Below are 21824 nucleotides of genomic sequence, written 5' to 3'. Positions count from 1 at the left end.
TGGAATTCCTGTTTCCTTGTAGAAGGTCCGCGTACTTCTTCTTCTTCCGCTTCTTGAATTTCGTTCGTTCATTACACATTTTTGTCCCGGAACCGGGCAGTTGCTAATATTCCGTCCCCCCCCCCCCCCCAGGGAAGTTATTCTCGCGCAAGCTTCTCAAGATCCGGCATTGGAGCACATTTGAAGAGGGAACAAAAAAGGGAACGTCCTTGTGGGGGCGAGGAATTGAAAAGTTTTTAATTAGGAATGCCTACTGCTCCTACGCGGTCACGCTGGACCGCCTCGAGGGGAGGGGGGGGGGCAGAAATGCCTACGCGGCCTTCGGATTTACCCGGAACCGCACTCCAAGTGTCCAGCGTCGAGCACCACGTTCAGGGTAGCCCGTGCGCCCCCGGTCAGCGTTTCATAATTTGTGGCCAGCTCCGGCACTAATTGAGTGATAATGGGCGATAATTTGAAATACTTTTCAACTTTAGCGCCACCGACAACCGGACCGGCTCGAAATCGACTCTCGGGGTGGTGAGGTGGTGGTTGTTCCGGGTGTTCCGGGTGTTCCGGGTGGTTCTCCTCCTTCCGGTGGAGGAGAATGAGACTGAAACGATGAAGCAGAAGAAGAGATACAACACGAAACGCTGAAATCACTAATTCAATGATGAAGACTCGTGCCGGAGGAAGTCAGTAGAAGAAAAAGAAGAAGAAGAAGAATAACCGGTCATGCCGGCCTCGAGCGGAATTTCATTTCGATCGATCCCACGGCACCAGAATCGGATGCGGATGGTTTCGCTCCTCACCGGGACTGTCTGGGAAAAGTTTATTGCTGCATCATGCTGGCAACATTCTTGCTTGGCCATCGGGGAAGTTTATCAAAACCAAACTCGGATGGTGCCCTTTTTCGGATGTCGATCGGCCGAGTGCCCGGGATGCCAGGATGCCCGGAAAGGCTAGAGTTTCTTAGTCTCGAATTAACCGGCTGGGAAAGCCAGGCCAGGGCAACACCTTGCAGGCGGGTAATAGGAAGGTCCCCGGTCCGGTTGATGGACTGAGAGGATGAAGGTTTTTGAATTTGAAACTCGTGCCTCCGGGACCTCACTCTCCCCGAATCGGAAACCGAGTGGTTTTTGGGGCCGAGTGGAATCGTTTGCACACCACCGCCACCACGGTGGTGGCGGAAGCATCGAGCATCAAATTGCACCGGAACTTCGGCAACTGAATGAGGTCTCCACCTCTGTTCCCCTTGTCTCCCTGGCCTTGTCGGTTCATGGCGTGACCGAAAACATGAGTTTCCATTTAATGAAACCCCAGTCACCCCCCCCACTCCATCAGAAGTCACTTCACCAGGACTTCCACCATCAGGTCATCAGATACTGGGCCAGGTACTAGGAGGCCCAGCACTTAACCTGCAGGTATTAGCGAGAAAGGACGCTCTGCTGCTGCTGCTGTTGGGCTTTATGCCTCTTTTGGAAACTATTTCAGGTTTCAAGGAGCACGAGCTATCGAATCGCTGAAAAACCGCGAAACTCCTCAACGTCGAAGCCGCTTGGCGGTGTGGCATCGGCTTACTACGATCAGCTTGGGGTTTGAGTTCCCTGGATCCGGACAAGCACACAACGACAGACACGCAAAAAAGAGTGCATCCGATCCAGTTGGCTACAACAGAAACAGTTTGTGTCTAAACAATGGCTCCTGACTCCTGGCCTGAGTATCGCGTCAGAGTATCCGGATGAATCGGTTAGTACCGGTACCGGTACCGGTTCAAGTTCCGGTCTCTCCGACGAGGCGCCACGGTGCGATGCTCTGCGTTCGATGGTAGCGGTTTCGGTGGTGGACAAATTAATACCGGGTTGCAGTCCCCGTCGTGTCCTCCACGACTGGTCACTGGAGCCCTCGAGGGCGACTGTTTTGCGCAAAGTGAGGTTAAGGGCACATACAACGCACGCGCGCGTTAGAGAGCGCCAGAGGGAGCAGCAGGAGCAGCTCGGTAATTTGCGGGTTTTGTCCGAACAAGAACCGTCGGTTCCCATTGCCTGGTGTTTCCCAAAACGAGACCACAGCCTCCGGCTGCGAGACCAGTGGACACACCATCGTTGGACATCTTTTTCGGTTCCCTCTTTTTCTGCAGCGAGAGAGAGAGGTGGAGAGTGTGCAGGAGATGTGCTCGATTAATTGAAATCGTGATCCGGGTGTTCATTCGCCGTTCGTGTCCTTTCGGTACCGTGCCACGCGACGAACAGCTGGAACAGGAAGCTAGTGTCACTCCATGCTGCCATCCAGCCAGCCAGCCAACCAACCAACCCTATCGTACCGGTTCCCGGTCGTCGTCAAACCGTCCAACGTACAGTCGAGCGAGAAAGTTAGGATGGTGGTTAGTGCGCAAAAGGAGAAATCGATAGTTTCGAGCCGCGGTGAGCGGATACAAAACCCGCTCGGAGGTTTTGTGTCATCCAGGAGCCGTGGTCCGGGCCACCCTGAGGCCCTGAGGCCTGGTGTAGTTTGAAAATGTAGCTTTTCTGTCTGGCGTGGCGTGAAGGGGAAGAGCTGGCGGCCAGGGAATGGGAAGAGGAGCCACCATAAATCATACAGTTGGCTGGTTCCGAAGCTCGCTTGGTTCGCAGGGCAAAACCGGTAAACTTGTTAGCATTTGTCCGGAGAGGTTTTTGGCCACGGTCTCGGTGGCGCTGATAGCATTTGACGCACGCACGCTGCCGGTGACGGCGGTGACGGTGATGATGGTGACAAACTCGTGGGACAAACTCGTCGAAGCGTCACAGCGGACACATCAAACTTGTGATAAACTGCTTTCGATTTGTTTTTTCCGCTCGACCGGGGCTCCTGAGGGGCTTCCGTTGCCAGGCGACTTCGATCGAGACACGATTGTGTTTTGTGGGGAAAACGGTGGCGAAGGAATGCAAATTCAGTTCAGTAGGACGCAGTAGTAACGCGTAGATAAACAAGGAGCAGCAGTCATTCTTTTGCTTTTTTTGAGTTGTGTTGAGGAAGTTGTGGAACGATTCAACAATGGAATTGTGAGGCAAAAACTTGTAGAGAATCGTTAAAGAAAAACGTAAAAGTGCTTCATTTGGAAGGGCGTTAAGATTAACGACTCTGAAGCACTGAAAATGAGGACTTATTCAGTCAATTTTATGTCCCCCTCCCCTGGAACCGTCTCGTAAAGTATCGGTAACGTACCTTAGTAGTTTACGGATTTACGTGATTTCTTCTGATCATGAAAAAGGGGCAACAACTCGATAAATCCTACTCCTTTACTTGCTATCGTTCCACCGACAGGTTGCAGGTCGAGGTCGTCAGAATCCATCAGAAAATCAGCTCACTCGCTTCACTACTGTATGCATCGTTTCATTCTGCCGTCGACTCCGATGGCTGCCACTGGTCGCATCTTCTTGGCATCCCGGCGCTCTAGACAGCAAGATGCCGCTGCAAATAGATGGATATTGAAATCTGAACCCATTGCGCCTGGCAAAAGATAAAACCTGATAAAAAGGTAATATACCGACGAGCGAACCATGAATCAACATCAACCTCCCTCCTCCGGTGAAGAAGAAGGGAGGGATAAGAAAGGGATTTAAACAAAAAGCTGGGTCCTGGGCCAGGCCCCCGGATCTCACGGAATGCATCCTTTTTGGAAGATTATTTTGGGCGTTTCCATGAGGGAGCCCATGTCGGGGGCGTGAGGTCGCCAAAGGGGCCAAAAATGAAATCTTGAGAAACGGTGACTGGAATGTTACCTTGAAGTGCCCGCATCCGCACCAATCAGCCTTCGCTCGTCCTGTGTCGTCCTTTTTTTGTCGTCGTTTGGAAAGCGCTGCTGATTGAGACCACGCGAGAGGCTGCGAACTCTCGCAGGTACCCGTGGGCCGGTGACCGTGACATCAGCGCGTTCTGTGGATCGTGTGCCGGGAGTTGCCAGGGTTTTTGTTTATGCCGCCCCTCTGTCCGGGATGACGAGCACGGCGATGGATGGATTTTTTTTTCTGCTGCCAATCCGGATGTAAAATTGATGTGACATAAATGACAAATCAGTCCGTACGGAGCGGTGCCACTTCAAAAGCCTCGAGGCTAACGAATGAAAGTCTCACCCGGGTGGTGGGTGGTAACGGTGGGTTGGGCTGATAAATCATCGTGTATATTGCGCCAGTAGAATGTGTGTCTTTTTGCTGTACGCCACTTTACAACGATCAGCGCTGGTACTTTTGCTGGAACTATTAACACGACGTACCCTCGGGAGAAGGAATGTGATATGGGGAACATTTTTCGAATTTTCGCGTACAGGTGAACGGTGCTCAGGTGGTGGTGACGATGATGGAGTTCTGGATGTTCTTCCGTGGCCGTGTGCACGTGGCCATGCATTTCATATTTGAAAAAATTGACGCAATTATGAGACAGTGTGATGAAAAGAATGAAGAAAAAATGTGAAATATGATCACGGGCGGAGTCAATGGGATAGATGGGTGAACTGTACATGTTTCGTTACAATTTAAGAGAACAAAAGCGCCTCAGGCACGGCCGCTGACATGTAACTAATGATTTTAGGAAAAAAGATCTTACTTCTTTCTTTTATTGATGTAAAAGGCAACTTATCTTTTAATATGAATTGAGCATGTTTTCGGTTGCGCTTGGTCTGCTTCGGAGTTCTATTGTAGCAGCATTTGTCCGCTTTATGTCTTTTTGGTTTGCTGATGCAATGCTCTGCTACTTTTCAAACTGGTTTATCATGATTATGGGCCCTATTCCAAGAGTCTGGCTGCCAAAAACTATCAATGGCAACTGAGACGAAAATGAAAAAAAATGTTTATCCAAAACACGACTCACCTCAGCTGGCGACCAAAGCTACCACCACTGTGACAACCGTGTAGCGTCCTGACAGAATGATAACTCGGAAATTCCACCGTTTTGTGCACATTTTATGAAAAATCTAACGTTAAAATTAACTCTATCTATCTAGCATGTGGTCCGCAAAAGAAAATAACAGCCAGTCAGCGGGCCGCAGAAGAAAGTATTAACCAGTTCAAGGGCCATTTTATCACATAATTTAGAGGTACATGTTTAACCAGAGAGCTAATGGCAATTCCAAAACTGGTTGCCGCCCCGGCAAAACGAAATGATGTAGCTCCGTTGCCGAAACCCGATGATGGAGGCGCCAGGTAACCGGTAGAATTGTAAAATTTCAGGGGTTTGTAACAAATATTTAAATCGTTAAATAGGCCACGGATCTCAAACTCCATTTTGTGGGGACTGTTGAAATGTTGAGAAAATGTTTCTTCATTCCATTTCATTCGAAAAACAATCCTGTCATAATCTACCAGTTTGCCTGGAGCCCACCACTACGATTTTGCATACTAGCCACCAAAAGAATCCGATAAAAAAAGAATAAGACACCAACATTGAACTGAAATTAACCAAGAGATAATATAGATAATTTCATGTTATAAAAAGTAGACAGTGCATGTCACGTGTTTCAATTACAAAGGTTTGAATGTTTAAAAATATTATTAAACTCAATATGTTTTATTTAGAATTTACCGCAAAGGAAAAATCACTCGAAACAAGAATTTGTATTGTTAAAGATAGTCTATAAATAACATTAATAATATGAAAGCGCTTACAGAAGCTTATCGATGATAAGTCTACATGGTTAGGCTACTATAGATCAAACGAATAAAACAATAAGTTGATTGGCGTGGTCGATATCGCGGCACCAAACGCAATACCATTGAAACTGTATCGTGTGTCCTCAAAATTGGCTTTCGGCATCGCTAACGACTGCCAGGTGGCTACCAAAACAGCTGAAAAACAGGAAAATTCATACCAATCGTGCTTTGAGTTCTAGAAACTGTCCAAGTCGACCATAATGTAAGCGCAGCCATGTGGAGTGCAATGTTGTTGCTGGAATTGGTTTAAGAATACAATTAAAACGGAGTAAAGGAGGATGTTTTTAAAAATAGTATCGTTCGTTTAGTTGGATCAAAGAGATTATTTCCCTTTTCTCTGGAATGCTAGACCTAGAAACTTCTTGCTAGAAGGCTTTTATATTGCGTTGATCGTAGAATCAGCTTTTGCTATCCTTGTAACAAGAATGCCACTCTGTTGCCGGGAAATGCAATTCAGCACGCTGGGTCACGTCACTTGTACCGTCCGCCCAGTGTCCATTTTTCTATGGTTTTTCAATCAAAAGCATATTAGAGCAGCGGCTCGCTCGCTCGCTCTCGGTTCAGTCACGTAGATCCACAATGTTGTACGCTGGGGCTGGGAGTTCCGCGTAGAGCAATCATTCCAAGTATTGAATTCCAATCGAACTTCCATCCCTGCCACGGCGGATAAATGTGTTTGTCACCGGATGAATTCATCTGTCCGTCAAGGACTCATCAATAACGTGATCAACTTTTATGAAACGAGTTATTGAAACCATTCCAGACTTTGAAGAGCGATTCATTACTGCTGATGGCGATCATTTCATTTAACAATCACAACTCCACTCCACTCGGTCGTTGCTGGCTAGTCGTAGGCACCATTAGCAGCACTAATAGAATGATAAAAATGAACGCTCATCCAGGGCACTAGAGCACCCGTTTTTTTTAGCTGAATCCGTTACACTGCCAATGCCAAGCTTCTCCAGTGCGCCTGCAGTGCATTAGCACTACCTTCGTCGAGCCCTTGGTAGCGAGACACGTGACAGTCTCGTGACCACCTTCACCACCATTGCTGCTCCCTGCTGCAGGAATATACTCGTTAAAAAGTTCCTCCATTAAGCTGCACCACCGCTGGTGCCGGTGCCGGTGCTGTGTATGCATATTTGCGGATGGCAAAATGAACCCCTTTTTTCAGGACATTGCTCCTCTCCGAGCTTCCTCCCTTATTACCGTATTGCCTTCCCGCGATGCCAACGCAACTCGCTCGCTTAAACCGCTGAACCAGCCACGGTAACGTTACGAAACTTTTTCGCCTTTATTCGATTCGGAAATCTTATCAGACGCGAGCGAGCGAGCGAGCGAGCGAGTGGTCGAGCTCGTTTGGGTGGCCCTCGGTGGCCCACACGCTCGCGCCACGTCGTCGTCGGATGTTTTCGATAAACGAGTGCGCATCACTAAACACATAGCAGGACCAGCAGCAACAGAGGGAGCCCCTTTCAGGAGGGAGAAAAAAGTTTTATGGAATTACATTTTCATTGTCCTTTCGGGGGTTTCGGTTCCTCTGGCGGCCCATTGGATGCTGTGCGAGCGGAGGCGCACCTCGAAGCGACCTCCGGAACATCGCGCACACGAAAGCAACAAGATTGAGCTGCTGGTGCTGCCGTTGCTGCACCGTTTCGCGTCCCCTGTTCAGGCCGTGAGTTCTCCAAAAGCCAGCAAGAATTGCAGCTGAGACCGGATGACAAAATGGCGGACCGAAAGGTTCGGTTCGCGTTAGGGTGGGGAAGGGATCACATATGTGATTCGTTTTTACTTTTATCTGATGAAGCACTTCGCCACGGCAAAGGGTTTCGTGTGGTGCTGGTGTGCTGGTTGTGGAGAACGCACACCATTTTGCATTTGTTACGCCATTTCTCCACAAGAAACCACATACAGACGCGAGCGCGAGGGCATCCTTCGTACAACGTTTCGTGGAAGCTCGTTTGTTTCGGAGACGAGCGGCGAGGTTTTTTTGTGTGATGGTCCCGATGGCTCTGCTCTTGTAAGTCGATGTCCCTGGAGCGGACGTTGCTGCTTCTTTGAATAGTTTCAGTCTCATTAAATATCCTTGTTTACCACGACCATGGAACGGCGAGGAGCTGGAAGCAGGGAGCAGAATGTCACGCAGTGCCTTGTTGGCTGCAACTCGTTGGTTGGATCGACTCGCGAAATCGATTATATTGTCCCCATTCTCTAGTTACCAACACGGGAGTGCGTTACGCGTCTCGTGAATGAGCGTGTATCGTCGGTACGGGTTGCGAATCACCTGAAGCGATAGTTGAAGAAGTCTCAACAAGCTACAAAGAGGGAAGAGAGAGAGAGAGAAAGGTGCAGCTTTGCTTCTTTAACCTGGCCCCTGCAATTACCTTCCGGGCGTGCATCCGGTCTCGGGGATGCACAAGTGTGTGCCCTTCTTTTGGCCTCTAGACGAGCTTAGATGTGTTGTGTTTTGCTTCTGGTAGCTGAATTGCAATTCCTTGTACATGAAACACGAGGGAAGCGGGCTTTTGTCAATGCAAAAAAGGTGGTGGAAAAAGTTGTTGAACTTGATAAACAGAGCTTTGTAAAGAGGATTTGAATCTTTAGCTTCTTTGGGGCTTTGAGGGAGTAAAGTATTGGTCCACAGGTGTTCGGTAACGAAGGGGCCTTTTAGGATTACATGTTAACAAACAGCAGGTTTTTCTATTGTTTCAAGAAAAGGAAAAAACAAATATTTCAAACTAACTTCCCATCATCGTAATAACCTCCTGTGATCGAAGTCAATTTTTTAGTCTTTAGTCTTTCACCGATTTTTCGATTTTTTAGTTGTAAAATGTCGTATCTGTAATATTAAAAAAAAGTTAATGTCTTATGTTTCAACACAATACAACAACAACATGCAACAACACATTGTTAGTATAGCCTTTTATATATGATCGTTGATGGACAGATGAAGCTTATCTTATCCATTTTACTTAAACATTAATAAATTGTTGCCTAACAAGCAATTCCTCAGTTTAGATTAAGAACGTTAAGAAGCTATTAGCGTTCTTGAGGGCTACAAACCGTAGAAACAGCTTCTAATGAATTGAAAGCAATACACCTGGATATCAAAATTAAACAAAGTATCGTTTAATATGCTAAGAATCGGGGAAATTAATTTTATGTTACAAAATCATAGTTTATACAAAACAAAATATAAAAAAATTGAAGATTTTTCATCAAGGAATTGTAAAAACCCAACTAATATGATACAAAATAGCAAAGCAACTTACAGCAATAGCCGCCTCTATCTGCATACTGGTACAAAATGGAATCGTTTACAAACATGATACAACCAACTTATTTAAAGATTGATGAAACTACTGCACAAGTTTCTGCCTTCCTTTCGCTCTACACCATCAGCCCTACTAGTAGAGAAAGCTTTTACCCAAAAATGGTTACGTTATTAGCAGACAAAGTGCGCCAACTTTTGCAATCGCACAAAACGGAAAAAAGCGACCGCGCAACATAAAGCGTCTGTCAACTCGCATCGTGCCGCACCATCACCACTATCGAGCCAGTGCACTACTACTAGATCTTCTGTGGATGTAAAGAAAAACGAAAGCGTAAAGCGGAAAAACAAAAAGAAAACAAAATGGGCAAACTATTATTCCCCGGATGGTATGTTTTTACGACTGATGGTTGTCGAATGCTGCTGAAGCTCAGAAGTGTCACCAAGTGCGCGCGCGTTTTCACGTTGCCCAGTACCCGCGAAGAAAACTCAGGCAGCAGAGCCACGGCCACGGCCATTCTATTCCTTTAACAGCTTTTCGTACAAACATTTGTAGAGCACACTCCACGCAGACAGGCACACATACGCACGTGCATACAGAGCGTTTGGATCATTTTTCTGTCTCTCCGTCCATTTCCATACAACTTTGCGCACCGCACGTCCAAGGGAAACGGGTTTCTCCAGACGCACCAGGCTTCTCCGTGGCGCACTATCGCTCCACGTCTCCGGCGTGCCAATGACTTCTAGGCTGTACAATACTAGGCCCGTCTGCCATTCCCTATCGCTTTTGGTGAAAAAGGCCGACGAACTACCACGCAACCCCGCAGGAAGTGTCCTCGTCCCCGCTTGTCGGACTGTCGTACTATAGAATAGTCCTTTCCTTCTGTCTATCTCTCTGCCGGTAACTGCTGCTGCTGCTGCTACTGCTGCTGGATGCCGGAAGAGCTGTGGTGGCATTAAGGTGGCAACATCACTCTTTCTGAAGTGGCGAATCGACTCGACATTCGAGATTGTCGGCTAGCAAAAAGATGTTTGGCGTCTCCACCACCACCACCACCGGCAGCAGCAGCAGCAGGTCATCAGCGTTGGTTTGAAGAAGACGACGAACCAGGCACAAGATGACACAACAGTTTCTCGGAACATTTCGTTTTGATTTTCACCCTAAAGTCCCTCTTTTTCTCTCTCTCTCTCTCTTTCGCTGTCTGCACGTTTGGACACACGGACGAAGGGACACATTCGTACAGATACAGAGTCGTTGGCCACGTCGACAATCAATGGTTGCTCGAGGACGCGTTGATTGGGAAGCGTCGTTTCGCGCTGGTGACTTTTGAAGTCGACGACGACGACGACGACGACGCTGATGACGATGATGATTCGCCATCCCTTCAACAACTTCTTGTTCTGCTTCTCCTTCATTTTGTTTCCAGTGCGTTTGGCAAACGGGAGACGGGCTACGAGAACTCCCTCGGAGTAATGACTGCATAAATTGTTCGGCTCTTTAACGCGTTGCTGCTCCCCACGGGCTGGTCCGTTCGTTTTGCTCGAGTCCTCGCCTTCCTCTCGTTGTCCTCTTCACAATACACAGTGTTGTTGTTGTTGTTGTTGTCTGTTTGCTTCAGGAGAGTTGTGCTGATTCGTGAAATAAATGACGAAACTTGTTCGCCCAGTCACTCCACCTCATATGGTGGGGGCCTGGAGGGCGGGGTGGGCGGAAGGCTCGTTATGGTGGCCTCCGTCCGGTACTTAAGGCCGAGAGGCGGTCTAGAGGTGGATTCCCGGTTTTTTTCTTCTCCGGAACGGGAGGGGGCACACTAATCGCGCTCTCGTGGGAGAGATTGTTCAGTTCGACGGTGCTTGACGTTCACCCGAAAATCCGATGACCGTGCTCCGAACCCTACTCACGGCCACGGGCATGCCGGGTGAGCCAGCGTTTCACCGTTTTTGTGTGTTTGAAATATTTTCCGGAAATTTTCCTGCCATTCATCCTGAGTCTGCGTCTCGAAGTGTAGCAGGGAACGAGCAGGAGCCTTCTTCGCGTTTTTATTCCCCCCATTTCCTCTCGTTCTCTTCGTTCTCCTCTCGCAAGGCATCACCGTTTTCGTTCGTTTTGTTTTGTGCTCCGGTGAGACCCATTGTGAGAGGTGAAACCGGCTGTACCGTTGGTGAACCGACCGTCCGTCCGTCCGTCCGTCCGAAGACGAAGACTTACGATTACGGGGTAGTCCGGGCCCGCAAAACGAAGAAAAATGGGCCTCGTGGCCCCATGGTTTCTCGGCCGAAAAATGGGCAACATCACGCGGTGCACACACAAGCACACATACACAATAAAGGGATAATAATAGTTTATTCCTTTTGCACCGGGTTTGGTGATACCGGGGGGGGGGGGGGGGGGGGGGTAGGCGCCCCCGAGCGTTCGTTCATTTCACTTTATCAGGAAATCGGAAATTATTGCTGATTTGCTCACACGTTAACCGACTCTGTGTATGTGTGTCTGTGTATGTGTGCGAGAGAGAGAGAGAGTGAGAGAGAAAGGGAGAGAATGAGTGGAGTGGAAACTACCCCGAGCGAACCGGTTCTACGCTCGAAAGATCAAAAGGAAAGGCAAACAGAGAGCCGGTCGGCCATCTTTGGGCAGCAGCAGTTCGAGACCGGGGCACCGGGCACCACGGGGCCTGTCAGTCAGGTCCAACCGAGCCTCAAGAAGGTCACACATTCGCCAAGGCATTTGGGCACAGAAGGGCAGAAGGAAACTTTATATTAAATTAATACCACGCGCAACGAGGGCCGCAAACTCCGGTCGGAATAGACCGTTTCCGTGTGCTCCAAACGGAACTACCCCGGAACTCCTCGTGGACAGGTGAAATTTTGAATCTGTGGCCCCGGCGTCCTTTGAACAGCCCATCAGGTCAGAAGGTCCCAAGAGAGGCTCTAAGGTACGAAGACAGTTTGGTTGCGAGATGCGATACGACGCAACGCAAAAAAGCAACCGACGAGCTAGATCCAAATTAAATTAATGTTCATCTAAGCCGTGCGGCCTCCACCCGGTTAAGATTTATAGGTCCCGGCAAGGGTTTTGAAGTGATGGCAGGGCGCGTAGGCGACCAGAGTCTCGAGTGGACTTTTTTTTTCTTCGTTTTGTCACTTGAAAGATTGTAATGGCCGGTTTTGTTGTAGCTTGGCCACCTTCTAAAAGAATGGTAACAACAGTGAGAGAGAGAAGGGTAAGAAAATGCAAATGACAAAGTGTCAGTACGCGCGTCAGGACACCAATTGGAGACGTTGAAGTAAATTAATTTTCACTTTCTCCCTTCCAGCGTCAGATTCGGAGGACGAGGAGGGAGTAATTGGAGGTTAAATTGTGTGCGGCACACGAGATGGATGGGTTTTGCGTGGATCCCGGCAACCACCAGATTAATCCCAGCTCCCAGACTAATCTGCCACCCCCGTGCTAGGATTCAGGAGCTCCACAACAACAAAAAACCTGGAACCGGGAATCGGGAAGAACCGATAACGAGATCGGCTCCTAGTACGACCCCGAATGCTGCTGCTGCTGCTGCTGAAATCCAAACCGCGGTCAGAAGAAGATTGAATTGGCCAGTGGCAGAGGTGTGCGAGGTGTGATGTAACCGGTTCCACTGGTCCGGGAGTGCGAACTCTTCGTTGTCTTCGCCTATTCCACTGCCACGCGTACGTCTGTCATTAGTCAAGTGTGGATGATAATCTGCGGGAACCGGGTGGGGTGGGGGCACAAGTCTTGCGAATTGGATGCCACGGGGCGTGATAGAAATTAATGCTCTCCTACAGTGGCAGTAGTAGTGGTGGTAGTAGTGGTGCTGGATGAAAAGGAGGAGAAGGAGGGCTCCCGAACCGAACAACATTCGAAACCTTCTAACCATTAATCAGCGGCTCCTCATCTGCATCGAAGTGCTATCAATCAAGGCGAGTTCGAGCCGAATACCAATTCGAAGCTCTATCTATTTTGCGGTACAAGGTGATAAGCGGAATCCCGGAGGGGCGCCGGTAAAGAGCCAAAAACAGAGGGACTGAAGGGGAAGAAGAATGAGGTGTGGCAGAACTGTACTGTAGCTGATCTACAGCTCTGTGCGCTTTAATCTAGCATCCAAATCAACCATCTCCCGGTGGCAGTCACGTTGCTATATGCGCGCCTCGAAAGGCGATAAGAATTCATTAAAAGGTGTAGCAATCAACTCCGCGACTCCCAGATAGACCTCGACGGAAGTTGAAAATCCATCCACCTCTGCCTCGCTCGCGGTTCTCGAACCGGTTTGGCTTAAAGTACCGAACCATCGCAACCAAACCGAACCCAAATGGAACCCACCACGTCGCCCTGGTCGTGATTTATGGATGACTACACAGCCTACTTTACGGCCGCTCGAACCTCAGACTGTCTTCCGAGCGCAAGCAAAAACGCACACATGCACACGGCCGAGCGCGCGGTGACATCTGTCAGACCTAAGCCACACATGTTATACAACGCCACAATCAGCTGCAAGCCGCCATCGCCGTGATCCCATCCCCCCCCCAAGGGAGGGCCTGCATTCTTTAAGGTTCTGCGGCAATCAGCATTGGCATTGTGTGCTTCTTGGCTTAGCTTGGCTTGTTCCGTGATCCCCTTCCGGCCTGGGCACCATCACCACCACCACCACCAGCACCACATAACCACCTCTACTTCTACTACTTCCGTCTGCTGCTGATGCTGATGTTGAAGTGATTTTGAGTGAATATTTTAGGAAGCTCACACCCCCCACTGTTAGCCTCCCACTTGGTGTAGGCTTTTTCCTCAAGGGGAGGAGGGCAGGCAGGCCAGTTGAACTTTATGGCCCCGCCAAAAAGGACCACCAGCAGCAGCAGCAGCACTGAAGCGGACACAAAAAATCTTCTCCAAAAGCTGCTGCTGCTGCTGCTGCTGCTGCTCAGCAGTTCTAAGCCTCCCGGTAAGCCGGAAGGTGCTGCACACTAGTTTCCTCTCCCCCCCCGGGGGTCCACCAAGACCATCCGGGCGACGGGGCAAACGCGCCCGGCCACCAACAAACAGCCGAAAAACGAAGAAACAGGAAAAAAGGTCCAGAGGAAATGGTGCGCATCGGGTGAAGTAGCCCGGGCGTGTCGCAAACTTCGTGTGCGATCTTTCGGTTGCATTACTCACATTACATATGACCGAGAGAGAGAGAAAGAGAGAGAGCGAGTGGGAGAGGGGCCGGTCCAGGATCCGGATCTCGAGGAAAGGTAGCTACTATCTATCAAAAAGCATTCAGCGGCTAAAACGCCAAAGTCCCGTCGCTTTGAATGCCTTTCCTTTAAGCTGTCCCCATCCCAGTGACCAGTTACCGTCGTCCACGTCCACGTCCACATCGTCCATGTCCTCTGGCCTGCGTCGGTATGTATGTGTGTGGCTGGCCACTCCACGCCACCGCTCTCGAGCGTTGGATGAATATTCAACATTACTCCTGCAAGTCCAAGGGATCACCACAGCCAGGCAGGCACTCGCCATACTGATGTCCTACGTTCAGGGACATTGGAGGTCGGGCAGGCGGATATGCCGACGGGCGGCAGAAGCCACGTTGAGTAGGGTCATCGCCAAATCATCTGCTAGCCCTCCCCTTCCCTCCCTTCGTCGTTCGTCTTTCCGCCACTGAATTAGCCCGGAGAGTCCGTAGGATTCGCCCCGAATGTTCGAGCGAAGCATCAGGTGGAGGATGTGCGTACGTCCGAAAAAGGCCAACAAACGTCCCCGCACTCCATTCGGGACCGTTCCGTGGGCCACCAGAGTTTGTCGAGGTTCGTCCTGTTGTTGTTGTTGTTGTTTCTGCACGGTCTCTTCTCCAAATCTTCTCCGGTAATCAACGGAGGATGCCACGTCCCGGCTACTTTTCACAAGATCCTCACACCATTCCACTCCATTACTACCATCAGCACGCGCGCGCTCTCTCTCTCTCTCTCTCTCTCTGTTATCGTGCCCCGGGACGGTTAGCTGGAATACATACATATTTATCGCACAACGCAAGGTCTGCCGAGGTCCAGCACGGACCATCTGTTGGTACATTTCTTAATTATTGGCCTTCGCAGCAGCTGGCGCTGTTGCTGTGACAACGGACTTGAACGGTCCATCCCTCGGGCGGAGTCGAAACAACATTGCATTTCGATCGCAAAACCTTCATCCCCTCCTGCAGGGGGGGGAGGATGGTTTTTGGGATACTGACCCCCCCCCCCCCCCCCTTCACTCTTTTCCCGTTGGTCTGTCACTTCCACTGTCCAAGTCCATTGGAGTGCAAAGGTGTTTATTGCGATTGCGATTCCAACGAGAAGAAGGGGAAGACTTCCACAAGACTGCTACCCGACCCTTCACCGTCAGACCGCCTACTTGGATATTGAAATCCCCATGGTTGGAATACACCACCACCAGGCCCCAAGCGGGAGGTCCCAGCGGTGGCGTCCCATGTGCCCTTCACGTTGATCCCGGATCCCGGGGAGGAAACCAATTTTGAGGATTAATATCAACATGCTCAGAATTGGAAATTTATCTGGACCTTGTCCGCTCTCTCCCTTTGCTTTGGGACCGTGTTGAACCGTTCCAAAGGAGTAGTGAAGTGAAGAAGCCGGCAAACTTGTGTGGCACTCTTAAGGAGAAGAAAGTTACTGGTGCGTGTGGTGTGGTGCGTGCGGTGAGGACGATGTGCGAAAGACACTTCGCGTGTCAGGTCATACCGGACGTTGGATGAGCTTTTTGGCAGCAGCGGCAGGAAGATCCAGAAGTTGAAACCAAAACCAGTCGACCCACTTCAAGCGCACCGGGCGACAAAGCATGACACTTGGTGTCGCGTGCGGCCACCGCCTTGGTATGTATGGCGTGGCATGGCGTGGGATATCCCGAAAGTGTCACCCGTAAATTTGATTTAGAAACTCCCGAACTGTTCCTCCCTGTGTCCGGACGTTGGGCGAGAACAAAAGGGCGGGTAAAATGTGTCGCGAAGGAAGGCGAAGGAGCGCGTCATTTTGACCACCGTCCTGAAGGAAGGTTGGCTGAACTATGGAACGGTCCGAAAGTTATGCAGCGCGTAGCGGTGCCCACCACTCCTCGCCACCTCTCTCTCTCTCTCTCTCTCTCTCTCTCTCTCTCTCTCTCTCTCTCTCTCTCTCTCTCTCTCTTTTTCTCTCTCTGAGTCCTGACTTACACTCGGCTAAACGGACCACAGTTCCGGAAAACCTTCGGTGAAAGGGACGCTGAGAGCGAGCGACCGGAAGAGAGAGGTTGGTTCAAATGTTTTCACACTTTTCAGTCACCCCCCCTCCCGCCCCGGACCTCATTCAGTCTCGTTGGCCAGGATATCCGATGGCAGTGGGGCCACGAATGCGTCGCCGAAAAGTGTCTCAAGACACAGAGAGAGAGAGAGCCCGCACTCCGATTCCTGGCACTAAACTGACTCCAACTCGTGATATCCGCTGAATGTTGGTGGTGGTGGTGGTGCGGTTGGTGGTCATGTCAGTGGAGAGTGACTTTTCAAACCTAGGTCTCGGTACCCGGCCGTGGGTCTATAGAGGTCGCTGTCAGTGGAAGTGTCCGGAGGAGGAAGGATATGAAATTATAAATTCTGCGAACATCCATGCAGCTCCATGCTGCTGCTCCATGCTTTTGCTGAAAGAGCTGCCTTCTCCACCAGTTGGCCAGCTCGATGTAAGTTGATGCTGCTACTAGCTGAGCTGAACTGAGCTGAACTGAGCTGAACTGGGTACTAGCTACTGAGTAGCTGGGCAATTTGGATAATCGCATTCAGGCCGGAGCCGGAGCAGGAACAGGAAAGGGGGCCACGTCCTTCCGTCTGACAGTATCCAATCTTCCAACTGTCAGAAGTAATCTGTCAAAGAATTGTTAACTCTGATGACCGGATTTAATCGTCCCGCTGCCCTTCGTCCATCGCTGCTTCCGTGGTCACCTCGGCTGGTAGTGGTCCGGAGGTGATGAAACAAATGCCCTGCTGAATGGCCGACGGAATTGTCCCCGGTCTTAGCCCAAAACCCATAGTGTCACATAAATTTCCTATCGAATCACTTGGCTATATATCTTTGGTGCAAAAAGGAAGGACTCGCAGTCACCATCGTTGCCGTCCGTTCGTTTACTGTCGTATCACTTGGATCCCGGGTGCTTTCTCTGTCTCTGGTCGTTGGTCCTGTCTGGTGGTCCGTGTTTCTGGGACGCCTCGGGAGCGGTGACGATGTGCAACCACAACATGGTAGCAATATCGTAACATTCCTTCACCCATCCCATCGGATGTTGGATTCCTTTTTTTTCTCTCCTCCTTGTGCTGGGCGATTGGAGGATACCAACAGGCGAAGAAGAGAGGACATATTGAATGGAATGGCTTGGGACTTGGTGAATCGGAGGATTCCGGTGCTTCCTTACCAGCCTGGATCGCCCGGGGAAGAGAGAGAGAGAGAGGCGAGGGGCATTTCATTGATTTCGATATTGCCGGATGTCCATTTGCTGTCGTCCGAATCGCTTTTCCCTTTTTCTTTTTCTTTCTTTGTGCTCTGTGCAATGCCGGTGTGTAAGGACGTTGGTTGGTTGGTTGATGATAGTGGTGGTGCTGCTGTTCACTCCAAAGCGTCGCCTTGGGTGCGATGGCAACGTTAGCAACCGCGCCAGTCAGTCCGCCCCCCGACTCCGGAGAAAGTCAATCTTCACCTCACATCCCGGATGAAGGCTGAGTGGTTGTTGTAGGAAAAGGATGATAAGAACTATTGGGCAACCTTTCGGTGGCACACATATACACACGTGTGCTCGCGAGCTTTCTGTCATTTGTAGCGAACTTTCCGCTGCAGAGCTGCTGCTCCGGATGATAGCGATCTTACCGTGCGGCTTTTCGGTCCGAAGACTGAGGCGATTTGTTTGATTTATTTTTCACGTCAACAAGTCAACAAGATCAGGCGCCCGAAATCAGGCGACCAAACCACCGGAATGGAATGGAACGGAACGGAACGGTGTTGTCACTGTTCGTTAACGTTTGTTTGCGAGCACTTGCGCCCTGGAGCGGGAATCAGAGAGCAGAGAGCAGAAACAGTAGTTGATGAAGTGCACAGGGAGGCATTAAGTGGACCAGTCTCTTATTGTGTGTTTTTTTTTATAAAAAACAATATTGGCTTCGATTCAAGCCGCCTTTATTTAGTCTTCCAATATCCTGGTGGTATCGAATACCACCCCTTTCCTTTCGCCACCGATTCGTTCGCGCATCACTTTCTTCTCTTTCTTGATCGCTTCTTTCATTTCTTTCCTGCTTTTCTCTCCTGTCACTCGGTTCTGTATCGGCTGCTCTGTCTATATATGATTTTAGATTTACTATTTTTTTGTTTTTGTTTCGTTTCGCTTATTTGGTTATCTCACTCTCTTACTCTCTTGATTTGCTAGGATTTTTTGTTTTCTCTCTTTCTCTTTTTATTTCCCCTTTATCTTCCCTTTATTTACTATTTACTTCTCCGCTTCTTCTTCTTCTTCTCATAACCATTTGTCATTATTTTGCTTCTTATATCGATATCTCGCTCTTTCTCTCTTCGTCGTCTGCTTACAATTCTATTCCTGCCTGACGCCCATGTGCGGTGCGTCCATATGTCTTCTGGTATTTCTTAAGCTTAACGTTCATCCATGATTTACATGTGCGATTGCCTTGCCTTGCACATCTCCTACCCCAACACCACCTCTACCAGACACGGATAATAATATACATACACAGCATAACACCGCGAGTCGGATTGGCGTGGTTTTTTTTGTTGAAGGGATGGATAGGTGGGCGGTAGAGGATGATGAAGGGTGGTCTTTAGCAATAAATATAGCTCTGCATTTTGTGTGTCTTCTCATCTCATGCCCATTCTTCATCGACATACCGACGATTAACTTCAACCTTATGCCATTCGTTTTAGGCTAATTTGTTGATTTCTCTTTATGATCGCTGACAGTTGATCATTTCAGCGGCCGTGGGGGTGGCGCACTGGCGTGGGAGCGCCCAACAGGATATCCATGGAAACACGCCAGAGTTCTTATGATTTATTCCGCAGCGAAATCTCGCGCGCTCGCAATCTTTTCTTCTGTGCTAAAGATACCTTAGCGTGGCCGCACGTGCGAACTTATTATTGTCAGCATAATCTGTTGGCGTTAGGGGGAAAAGGAGGGCAGGATTCGTGCAACTGCTGATAAATGAAAGAGAGAGCGCAAGAGAGAGAGACTGTCGTCTACAACTCCTTTTTAACGGGATGGTACGGACGAGCGCATGTCGGAATGTTGGAATGTTGCAACAAAGGCCAAAGTGAGATTCGAGGAAGAAACCTTTCTCTCTCTCTCTTTCTCTATCTCTCTCTCTCTCTCTTTTTCTTGGTTACTGGAAAACGATGCCTTCTTGGCAGGAGTAACAAGGGCCGCGTGTAATAAAATACCAAAGCAGGCGACCCCCGGCAATGGCGCTGATGGCATAAAACAAATCGGACATTTACATGAACGTGCCATGTTTCACTCTCCAGCCAGGGGGGGAAGGGGAAAGGGTGCTTGGGCGGGCCACCTTGGCGGGTCTGCTAAAGGCGCAGTCGGAATGCGAAAGACGGATTTGTCGGAAAAAACGAGATTTGTAGCCACATTACGACCCCTGCCCTGCAACCGACCCGGAATGAATTTATTGGAAGTGAAATCATCGATCGATTGTCCGGGACGGGACAGGACGGGAGGGTGATGTTTTACAACAAACAAAGCGCAACAACAACAACAAAGGACAAGCCAAACACATAACACGGACTGCACGGACTGTGTAAAACTGATACACTCGATGGTTGTGGTGGTGGTGGTGGTCCACCACTTCTGATTGCCTTTGCTCTAATACCATTTGGATTGGAAAATTGGGGGGGAAATTGCTCAGTACACCGACTAGGTGCGTGTTTTCCTGTGTCTCATTTCAATAACGAAGAGTGATTCTCCAGACCCGAACTATAGACTCGTCTGCAGTGACCTGGGAATCCTATTACGAAGGTGAAAAGCTCGACTCCGGTTCACTGTACTGCTGATGGTGGTGGTGGTGTTTTATTTTCCGGGAACTTTTCCTTCCACGCTACTCCATGCTTGTGCGCTGTTGATTTCCCGTGGGTGTTTCTAAGTGGCATCTAGGCTGATACGCGCATTCCACGGCGTCCAGCAGTTGGTGGCTAGCAGCAGCAGGTGAGCGAATCCGGCCAGAATCCCCACCAACGGCCAGCACGGCAGCCAGTGACGTGCCCGTGACGTAGAGGCTGTTTCGATAGCAAGAAAGAGATGGAGAAAGAGACAGAGAGAGAGAGAGAGAGAGAGAGAGAGAGAGAGAGAGAGAAGAACAAGAATGTAATGGATTATGAATTTAGTAGGATGCCAATTGCTGCCACATTGCTGCGGACTGGTGCCAGGTTGACAAGCTTGATACCACGAAGAGGAATCCTCTTCCCAAGCAGAGGAGAGGAGAAGAAGAAGGGAGGCAAAAGACGTCGAGAGAAGGAAAGCGACGAAAATCCATTAAACACACATGGTTTTGCGCACGAGAGCGACTCCAGTTGACGAGTGACGACACGAGGAAATGATTTTTCCATTACCTGACAAATCTTTGCCAAATGAGCTGTCGAATGAATGATGGCTGCTAGATTGTCCCACCGACCGCAGGCCGCAGTGTAATTGGAGCGATGCTGCAGACAGCAACGTACCCATGGTTCAGACTACGATGATGTGGACGATGATGTGGACGATGACGACTACAGAGTCGGCACTCTGTTTATAATCGTCACATCATTCCCGTTGATGATGAGCTTCGAGGGAGAGCTAAAGATCAGCGCGGCAAGCATGGCATCCTCGGATTGAACGAATGGATCCTTCGTCCGTCCGTCGGAAGAACATTAACGACTTTTTTTGTTGTGCCGAGCAAAAGGCACATCGTAGTGAGCATCTGCTGCTGCTGCTGCTGCTGCTTCTGCTGCTGGGGCCAATTGGCCCTGATACCTCTCACCAGAACCTCACCAGAGACCTGAAGTTGCTTGCGACGGGATATTTGAACGACGACTATTAACTACCTCTGTCCCTTGATCACGAGGGGACTGGCGCAGACGGACGACGGAAAATTCGAACGTATGCCGCTGCCTGTGGTCGCCCCGGCCTGACGCTGGACCTGAACCTGAGCGCTTGACCGGGGGTCGAAACGATAGACGGGATTCGAGGGATTATTTTTAGAAACTAGCCTGCCTGCCAGCCACAACGAGCGTTCTAGCACTAGGCGGCGTCCTTTTATGCTGCTGCGAATGCCTCGAGTTCGAACTGTTGTTGGAATGATTGCTCCAGAGGCCCAGCCAGCTCTTCCACTGTACCAAAAAAGCTAGGAATCTCGCAGCGACCAGGGGCACCACAAAAGGTACATCCTCCCGTAGCCATTTCGATTATTTTTGGAGATTCGGCTCCGAATCCTGGCTATCCTTCGTCATTTCCTCGTGGTCGTCCTCTTTACTCTGTTCGTTGCTCTGTTGTAAAAGGGGCTCTGCTCTCTGCTGCTGCTGCCACGTCGTTAAGCGACCAGACCAGTGCAGATAATGGGTCGTAAAGACAGTTCGGTGGACGACAAAAAAAAAAAAACGCTCCACGGCTGCCTGACTGTTTTGTGACATCATGTGTGCGGTGTCCGATGGTTTCTGGTTCCCGACACTTTCGAGCATCCTCGGATTGGCGAAACCCACAATCGGTGTCGGTTCCCGTCCCTTCCCGGTTGTCAACACTCGACACCGTTCCCCTTGGGGGAGCGGGAAAAGGACTGTGGGCATAGGTGAGTTCCGTAGTAAAAGGTCCTGGCCTGGCGTAACGACTTCCCATACACAGGAACACAGCA

At 49.7% G+C, this 21824-nt stretch overlaps 1 protein-coding gene across 1 annotated transcript in view; it reads right to left on the bottom strand.

The window, feature by feature from the left end:
* Positions 1–18102: 18102 nt before the first annotated feature.
* Positions 18103–21824, bottom strand: part of LOC126575340 (uncharacterized) — a 65496-nt gene continuing 61774 nt past the window's right edge. Inside the window, exon 6 of the mRNA XM_050235983.1 lies at positions 18103–20217. Coding sequence (XP_050091940.1) covers positions 20081–20217 — 137 coding nt within the window. The 3' untranslated portion in view covers positions 18103–20080. The remainder of the gene's footprint in view (positions 20218–21824) is intronic.

This window comes from Anopheles aquasalis, chromosome 3, assembly GCF_943734665.1.
Source record: "Anopheles aquasalis chromosome 3, idAnoAquaMG_Q_19, whole genome shotgun sequence".
Taxonomy (NCBI): Eukaryota; Metazoa; Arthropoda; class Insecta; order Diptera; family Culicidae; genus Anopheles; species Anopheles aquasalis.
Note: the sequence above shows the minus strand (reverse complement) of the source record. Positions and strands in the feature narration are given on the sequence as shown.